Genomic DNA, 9765 nt, shown 5'->3' on the forward strand with positions numbered 1-9765 from the left:
AATGGAACCTGAGCTGTAATTGCTAAATACCATCAACCACATGTTACACAGAGGTGGATCTGTAATGATTTTGTGAATAATATGGGAGCCACAAGTCCCTCATTTAATGGTAGCAATGTGTTTTGATTAAATATCACATATAATTTAGATTAAAAGAAAATTACTCATATATAATTTGTAATGCGTGTAGAGAGGGATTTTTGTGTAAACAGAAACAAGTCTGTGCATTTGCAAAGGAGTTGATTTAATTGTTTATCTCACAATATGCTCGATTAATGTTGAGAACTTAAAGGAAACTAATACTATTACATATAATATAATGTTAATACATGCTCTCCTTTGTTTTGCACATATATATTCTACCGTTGTTAATACAAGTTATGGTCCATAAACAAAAATGGCTGGCTAATTTTAACGCCTGCTAAAAGCCAAATATTTCTGAACTAAATTTATTTTCCTTATCTTTTTCAGAATTCGGGTGCACTCGATTACAATTACAGCGCATTCCAACAAATGAGGCTTCCAGTGTGTTCTTTAATCTGCCCACCCACACGAAATTTAGGAGCCTTGAAACAAGCACACCCTGAGCGGAGAGGGCGTTTCCATGTCCTCACTTTGCTCAAAGTGATTGGCCAATACCGGTGGCAGTCATTTTGTAAAGCAAAACATACCCGCCCAGTGTCCCCGGGATGAGGAGAGGACGAGAGTTTGAGCAGTAGAGAACAGGGAAATGAAGTTGTCAGACAGGCCAGCCCAGCAACTCTCGCTCCACAACTAGGCAGCTAGCAAGTTAGGTGACAGGCGGTCACGAGTGGAGATTTATATGAAATCAAATAGCTATGAAGGTCGTTGGTTTGAGCAACTTGTAGCTACAATTGTTACGTATTAGAGAGCTACACCCGGAGATCTCAGATAACGTTCAAAGTAGCGTTACAGTGGACAAAAGTGGGGACAACTTGCTAGCCTGCTAGCTAACCTTTAGCCTCCGAGCCTCCTTCAGCTTCAACACCACAGTTCACTCGGTGAGTCTTGACAGCCTCAGCTGAATATTTCAGCAGTGTGTGATGTGTGTGTTCACGGTACTCGCTGTCCACGTACTGACGCCAGTCCGCTAGTTTTCTTGCTACAGCTAACTAGGTCACAAGCTAGCTCAACTTTGCTACTAAACACTGCTGTAACGTTGAGATTGTTACCGTCTTATTCCACATTTTATCCTCGTTTCGGTATATAAAGTTAGCATTTTGTTCTGCCATGGTCAATGCTAACTCGTGAAAACGAATACCGAAGGTTAAACATGTCGTAGAAGTGTAACTTTAGCGCTAATCTACCCGCATTATCTTTGAAAACTACTGTAAGGTTAGCAATGTTAGCTAGCTGTGTGTGTCCTGTTCTTTAACACTGTAATTCTGTAGTTTTACTTTTGAGTGTCGAATTTCAGTCAGACAGTATAACTAATAAGCTGTATCGTTGCCTTCTTCAGGTAAGAGTTTTTCAGCCATTTCCTGATGCAAGGAGGTACAGGAAGTTGAATTTCTCTTATAGCATGTAATAGTAATTTGAAACACTTTTATTTCCTCAGAGTTTTGGGCTTGTAAAACCAGCTTTCAGTCATGCCTTTTCCTTTTGGGAAATCTCAGAAGAGTCCTGCTGATATAGTGAGGAGTTTGAAGGAGAATGTGGCATACATGGAGAAGATGGATGCTGGGGACAGCAAAAAGTGTGAAAAGGTCGGTGTCATGTTTGAGATGTGTCTATTATTCTTAACACCTACTGATAGTCTTAACCATTAACTGTTTTTCCATATTTAAGGTTGCAGAGGAAGTGTCAAAAAACCTGGCTTCACTGAAGGAGGTACTGAGTGGAACAGGTGACAAGGAGCCTCAAACTGAAGCGGTTGCCCAGCTTGCACAGGAGCTGTACAACACCAACCTCCTCATTGCCCTCATTGCAAACCTGCAGAGGATTGATTTTGAGGTGGGGAAAATGTACCTCTTTCTGCTGTGACTTTGTGTGTGTCAAAAGTATTGATCCCTCTTTTCTGACACCAAATGGTCAGCAGAGCTCTCACTGTATGCCTGATTTGAACATCCTTGCCCAAAGCAAAAACCTTGTTGCATATCATCAGTTAGCCGTTCATCTTTCTAAGTGCTTTTTTTTCCGTTTCACAGGGGAAGAAGGATGTGGTTCATTTGTTCAGCAATATTGTGAGACGTCAGATTGGCACCCGTACACCCACGGTAGAATACATCTCTACTCAACAACAGATCCTCTTCATGCTTCTGAAAGGGTAAGTTCATCTTTTCAGGCAGCAGGAACTAACTTTTGACCCATTTTAATGTGAGTGGCACTATTACATAACCAACATAAGCTACTTTTACACAGTGACCAGATCATTTTTAGGTACTTTTTTAAGATGCTTTTTGCTGCAAGATCAGTTTTCTTCAACATGCCTTGGGATTTTCTTTTCTTTTTTAAACATAACCCAGTATGTGTTTCGACAACTCCCAGGGGAACGAGCGCTAACTTGTTGCCTTCACCTGTGGGTAATGCATGTTGATGAAGAGAGTGATAGTAGTGCTGGTTTTACTGCTCTAAAGAAACTGAGTCATCCTGCCTGTCTGGAGAGCTGCATTGCATTCTAGTCGATTTTGAGTCTGCTGTTTTCAGAATCAGGTTTATTATCAAGAAGGTTTACTCGTGTAAAGAATTTGCTTTGATGCTTAACAGCACATGCATAAACTATTAATTTGTCAAATGAACAAATATATAACTATTAAAAAAAAGAAATGTAATAATTACAAAACATTCACTTATTTTTAAAAGTAAGTAAGATAAGATTATGAAAAACAACTCTGGAGAATTGAATCTGGAAGAGCTGTGCCGTTTTTTCACTTTGTATTGAAAGGTCACATCTCAGAAGAGGAACAAACAGTTTGAGTGATCAGAGATGAAGACTGATGTTTTACACCATTCTTCTGCTAAAGACACTTTTTTAGATGCATGTGCACTGCCTAAATTCAATGACTTAAAAAAAAATATCACCATAGGAACAAATGCCTGTGAAAATGTACTGTTCATTAGTACAAATCCAAATGTAACGCCTCATTAATAGTGTTTAACGTGTTAAGAGTGGCATTTCCAGTGTCTGTTTAACACTGTATTGGATGCTGAGGACATGCATAACCTGTGCAGATATGAGAGTGCAGAAGTGGCTCTGAACTGTGGGATGATGCTGAGAGAGTGCCTGCGTCACGAGCCTCTGGCACGGACGGTGCTCTTCTCTGAAGACTTCTACTGCTTCTTCCGTTACGTAGAGCTCTCGACCTTTGACATTGCCTCAGACGCTTTTGCCTCATTTAAGGTGCGCTGCTGTATTTTCTTTCAGTTTTACATACTCCTCATACCAACAGTGCTTATCTTACCTCACTGTCTTATCTATCCCCTCAGGATCTCCTCACAAGGCACAAGATTATGTGTGCGGATTTCCTTGAGAACAAGTATGACAGGGTGAGATTTCTACTGTGGATTTTGACCTTTAAACGAGAGAATGCCCATGCCGTGCCTAATATACCTTCATTTATCTTCAGGTGTTTACAGAATACGAGAAACTCCTGCACTCTGAGAACTACGTCACCAAACGACAGTCTTTGAAGGTAGAAGATCCACTTCTGTCAAATCAAAAGCACTGTTTTACGTGGGAACGTTCTCACTCCCAATGACATAACAAAAGTTGCGCAACCAGCCCCTGTTGTGGTTGCATTGGCATAAACAGCACTATACAAAAGAAAGTTATAGGTGTTTCTTTTTCAGTATTTAATAAACGTAGCACTCTGCTAGTTTAGAAAAAAAGCCATAGCTTATTTGATTAGGTTAATTGCGTAATCTGTAATGTTTTGCTACCTTGAACTACAATGTTGCTACCTACGACCATCACTTGCGTTGAGCGCACAGCAGCCATGTGCGATTTGAAACAACACATGGTTGAAATTCACACACTGCTCAGGGTTTCACAGTGTACAACATGCAGTGGGCTTAAAGAAGTATCCGCAAAGATATTCCAATAATGGCAATTTTTTTATTCCATTCTGTTTTTCAGCTCCTTGGGGAACTTCTTCTGGACAGGCACAACTTCACTGTGATGACGAAGTACATCAGTCGGGCGGAGAACCTGAAGCTGATGATGAACTTGCTCCGAGACAACAGCCGAAACATCCAGTTTGAGGCGTTCCACGTGTTCAAGGTCAGCACATCAAACATGTTTCATCAGTGTAGAAACGCAATGCAACTGTGCAGTATTAATAACACTTAGGATAATTAGTGTATTACTATTTACATTTCTAGTATTAATCTGGTAGATAGAAGCGCAAATGTTATATTGTGATGTCATTATGATACAGAAGTAAACAAAGGAATCCTTTGGAGATCATTTACATGCACAAAAACGTATATAAGACACTACAGGAAAGGAAAGGCCGAAAAGCACAATAAGGCCCCTTTTTAAATATTTACATATACGTACATTATTGTTTATATTGCTGTATACACATTTTTACATTTCCATTGTAATATATTGTAAAACAATGTGCACATTTTTACTTCTTATGTTCATATAAATATTAGTTTTTTTATTTTCTCTTCTTTTTGAAGATTTTTACTTAAACTCTTTAGTTTTATGTTATGTTCCCTAATAGTCCAGAGGAAAAATAGAACCACAGATTAAATAACCAGGAAAATATATAAAATCAATATTTTGATTCATTTGATCTTGAAATGAAGCAACTATCGCAAATGTAAATTCCCCCTGGGATAAATAAAATACTCAAGATTATTTTGAAGATAAATGATGCTGACATTGCATTGAAAGTGGTGTATTAACAAAAAATGCTCTCTCTCTTTCACCTTTTTTAAGGTATTTGTTGCAAACCCCAACAAGACTCAGCCCGTGCTGGACATCCTGCTGAAGAACCAGACCAAACTCGTGGAGTTCCTGAGTCACTTCCAGATCGACCGGTCAGAGGACGAGCAGTTCTGCGACGAGAAGAACTATCTGATTAAGCAGATCCGGGACCTGAAGAGGCCCGCGGCACCAGAGGAAGCTTAAAGTGCCCCGGAAACAAGCGCTCCTTCAGGTGGTAGAGGTTTTGGGTGGTGGTGGCTGGAGCTGCAGAGAGAGAGAGAGAGAGAGAGAGTCTAAAAAGAAATGCTTCATTAAAATCTTATTAACTACAAAATATAGGAAAAAAAGTACTTCCTTCACTTTCTTTTTTTATTTTTATTTTAGTTTGGATGTGAAGGTGATTTCCATCCAGCAACCTGAGTGGGCCAATAACTGTTATTTAAACCATAGTGCTTCTTCTTCTTCTTCTGTAGTGATAATGAAAAGTCCGTTCTTGTAATGTTGGACCTTTAAACTGTTACCCTTCCCACCATACACCGATGCTGGCAGCGAGCGTAGAATGACAGAAACGTCGCCCCCATTCACAGCCAACGTGTGATCTTTAAAGTCTTTCCCAGAAATCATGTCTATATTTTAGAGATGGAGAAGTAAATATATTATTTTTCTAATGTAACTTCAAGGTAAACGGCTTAAAACACACTCTCTCTGAACATTTAGTCCTGCATAGGTTTGGTTTATTGCCTTATTGTAAGCTGTTGTGTCGTACAGGGACTTTATTGATTTTCTTAGATTGGCAGAGCGACACGTGGATCATCGTGGCCGGGTCAGCACATAGCCATGTTTTTGGTGATTCATAGTTAATAGGCCTTTTGGTTGCGTGTGTAAGGTCAGAGATGCTCCTGCAGTGCCGTGCTTGCCGATGCATTAGCTGGCACAGGAAGAGGATTTCAAAACCATAGAGGAATCAATTAATAATGCTGCAATTCTGTTATGTTTTTTAGGCTGCGCACAGCGAGGCTTACATGACTGAAATAGAAGCATCAGATAATGCTGCAGGGTAGCAGCCACCCATTCAATGCTAAAACGGACAGCCAGGATACAGCGATTGATCTCAGTGAAGCCTCTCGTACACAAGCACAGATAGAAAGCATCATTTAAAAACAATGATTTAACTCCATTTGAAACTACTTGACAGTTCTCATTTAAACACTGCTTAACGTAACATATAATGCAGTTTACAAGGAGGTGCTGCCCATGAAGATGCATCATGAGTATGTTACACTGTAAGTCTATCATCATGAAGACATTCCTTTCTTTTTTTTCATTTGATGCATATTGAACATCTGTTGCACAGGATTTGAGAATATTAAATAATAGACTTTTAATTTGACTGGAATATTTTGCCAAAACAAACATCATTACATGTAAACTCATCTGTACATTAGTAACGCCAAACCTAAAGAATACCAAAAGGAAAGGGGCTGGCAGAGGCGAACACCAAACTACTTCATGTTTTTCTCTTTATTTTAAAACTGATTATAATAATCGTTTTTTATAGATTGAAACGGTAACTTTTAATGGCGTATTTTTGTAGGCCAGACCCGGAACTGAGACTAGCAAGGGCTCCCTCGAAAAAAAGCAATTGGATTTCCCCATAAGATTACGGTAGATGGCATAACATAAGCTTTGTGCCTAACACACATTTAAGATACTTACATGTTAAATTCAGCTGGACGATCTCCAAATATAAACAGCACTTTGTGAATTTGAAGCGTAACTGCAATCGGCAGGAAGAAAAAATACCGTAATGCTTTAAATGATGGCGTTAAGTAGAGTAATTTAGCCACTTGTTAGCAACCGTCTACACATAGAAGCTCGGGACATTCACAAGTAGAATAATGACTAATGTATTTTATTGATGTTTACAACAAAACGAGCAAATCCCTCGTGTTAATTACTTATTTTAGACCAAACGTGGTAAAAGAGCAGTGGTAAATTGCTACGTGTTCTCCGGGTTTTAGGACTCATTACTGCACCCCGATATAGGACACACTGTAACATGCCCATGATGCATCGGAAGGCGCGCGTCCTATCAGATGTCAATACATTGCCAGAATAACCACATGCACTTTTTTTAAGAGAGAGACTGACTTTCTTGAGTTCCTCGCGTGCATCACTGATTAGTTGTATTTCTTTAAAGAAAAGTTGAAATGATTGCCTTACTTCCCCCATTGTCACTAAAATGACACATTGGGGATTTCAAGAAATATGTTGTCTGTGCGCACAGTCTCCTAGTATATACCTCATGGGATTTGAGTTTGCAAATGCTGTGTTCTCTTTCCTTTTCCTTCCTTAGACAAGATATTTTATTTGACAGTTTCAAATACACAACAGTGGTTTGTATGCATGCCTAAACTTGATGTATATGTTCAAACTTGAACGGGACCTGGTTTTCACAATGGAAAGCTAGATTTTTTGAAACTTAAATATTTCATTGGGTGGCGCCACACACACGTTAATTCATAATGAATTGCAGTGTGGTGCCTTGTAATGAACATTGCCTTATTTAAAGACATTTAATGGATCGTAATGTAAAATCAATTCCAGACCTTTTTAAAACCAAAGTCAAAATGTACATTTCAACTTCCAAAATGCACTAGTTAATTTCTCCACGTCTAGTGTAGCTTTATCATTCGCTCAATGTGATCTCATGAGTGTGGACATATGTTTTAATAGACTACGCTCAGTTGTGGTTAATTAACTTCTTTTTTTTTTTTAAATCACTATTTGGTACACTGCACCAAATAGTCACAAGGTCAGCATTAACGGATCCATTTGAAATTTGGGAACTCTGCTGTGAATGTGGTACATTATGCACAAATAGACTGAAGTCCTGCACACAGGGCACTGTCATGTCACCAGTTTATGAAAGAAAGTTTGTCTGAAAGTCTGTTTTCTTTAAAATACCCTTACGGTGATCAACTTTTCAACTCCTCTGTGATTACTAATGTGAAACAACATTTGTCAAAAATGATACTAATGAATCAGACTTAACCTGCATGCACAAGAGTCGTTATTTATATCTTATTGAGCACAAACACACTTACAGCTTGCTGGCAAAGTGTTGCGTAACTGGCTGTTATAATATCCAAGATTATTTGACTTTTGTGTGAGAAAAAAACTGAACAATGAGAAGAATATTTTTAAATTTGGTCATACAAGCTTTCTTAGTGTCATGACGTGCGCTTTGGAGAGGACGTGCTGTACACAGTCCTCCCATCAAGGGGCGCTGTTGGCAACATTTGGTTCTACTAAAACAAAGCATTTCATGTTTCTCTAACCCTACCTCTAATATGAGTTTATAAATCACTGGCAATATTATGTAGACGTCAAAACAAATTCCTTATGATCAATACTATATATTTCATGATTTAGGGGTTTTCTGTTTTAAATATTTGTTGTGCTTTACTTTCTTTTCTTTTTTTTTTACTCTTGTTGCCTTCTCTTTTCCCCTCCTTCTCTTTCCTTTATTTACCATGGGAGCGAATTATGTGTACATAACTTTATAAAGGATAAAAGTGTGAAAGCATTCATGAAAATAAAACTTTATGGCAATTTATACGTCTGTGTTGCTTTAAGGGTTGAGTGGAGACGGCTAACTGCTAGCAGCTTAGCGGCTGCACACAGGTGTTTCCCATTAATGCTTGATTAGACCTCTTCTCATTAGTGTGTGTGTGTGTGTGTGTGTGTGTGTGTGTGTGTGTGTGTGTGTGTGTGTGTGTGTGTGTGTGTGTGTGTGTGTGTGTGTGTGTGTGTGTGTGTGTGTGTGTGTGTGTGTGTGGACAACACCTCTAATCATGCTAAATGGAAACACCTGTGTTTGGTTGCGTTTGACTGACTACTGACATTTATGGCTTCTTTAATCTTTGGGTCTGTTTATCCGTGTCAATGTATAGGACAAACATTTTGGTGAGTTTTTTTTCCTCCTATGTTTAGTTTTACTCTTAAATGTAGTCTGAACGAAAACTGGCATATAAAGGCTTACAATTCAGAAAATGACTTAATACTAATATTGAGAATTTGTAAGAAGGAACGACCAATGTTTGATCTGAACTTTAATTATCTCTGGGGAAATATGGCTTTGTGACAGTTGCTCTATTTTAGTATTAAATAAATAAAAGATAATAATGTATATGATGCAAATATTTATCTCAACACAAGAAGTCTAAAAAATATATTTATAAACACAATAAGTTAAAGTGACATGTCCAATTGAATAAAGTATTCATAAGCATAAGAAATCAATGAGCAAAGAATAAATAAGTAAAATAAATATAGTTACAAGAAATAAAACGTCAACTAAAATAGAATAGAAATATTTGTATAAACATACAAAGTTAATTGAAAAAATACTGAAATGTGATAACATACTCGTTGCAGTTTTCTGAAACATTAAAGTGTGGTACTAGGCAAGGCAAGTTTATTTACCCAGCACGTTTCAGGACAAGGCAATTCAAAGTGCTTTACTCAAATAAAAAACATTAAGAGCTTTAAGATATAGTGCAGTAGAAACGCATCATAAAATGGCATTTAAAAACAGCCATTAAAAAGCAAAGATGATAAAATAAACACCACAGGTATAAAATAGATGAAGATAAAACCAACCTTTTCTGTCTCACTGCTGGTCTGTTTGCTTCAACCTGATCCCATGGTACGTTCAAGTTTCCCTGAAACTATTCCTCTTTCACATTAGTTAAGTTTACCTTGTCTCTTTAGTACTTTTTAGGATTCCTCCACGAACCAAGGTTTTGACACCAAAATCACATTAGTAAGTTTCCCTGAATTTATTTCTCTTTAAGTTTCCTCTG

The 9765-nt window shown here is 38.0% G+C and overlaps 1 protein-coding gene across 1 annotated transcript; it reads left to right on the plus strand.

The window, feature by feature from the left end:
- Positions 1-679: 679 nt before the first annotated feature.
- On the plus strand, positions 680-8516 carry cab39l1 (calcium binding protein 39, like 1). Its single transcript, XM_063875903.1, has 9 exons — positions 680-1022; positions 1580-1727; positions 1810-1974; positions 2169-2287; positions 3193-3361; positions 3448-3507; positions 3588-3653; positions 4097-4240; positions 4910-8516. Exons 2-9 carry the CDS (start codon positions 1611-1613, stop codon positions 5099-5101), a joined length of 1032 nt encoding a protein of 343 aa, XP_063731973.1. The 5' UTR covers positions 680-1022; positions 1580-1610; the 3' UTR covers positions 5102-8516.
- The last annotated feature ends 1249 nt before the right edge of the window (positions 8517-9765 follow it).

The sequence above is a fragment of the Eleginops maclovinus genome, chromosome 23 (assembly GCF_036324505.1).
Source record: "Eleginops maclovinus isolate JMC-PN-2008 ecotype Puerto Natales chromosome 23, JC_Emac_rtc_rv5, whole genome shotgun sequence".
Classification (NCBI taxonomy): Eukaryota; Metazoa; Chordata; class Actinopteri; order Perciformes; family Eleginopidae; genus Eleginops; species Eleginops maclovinus.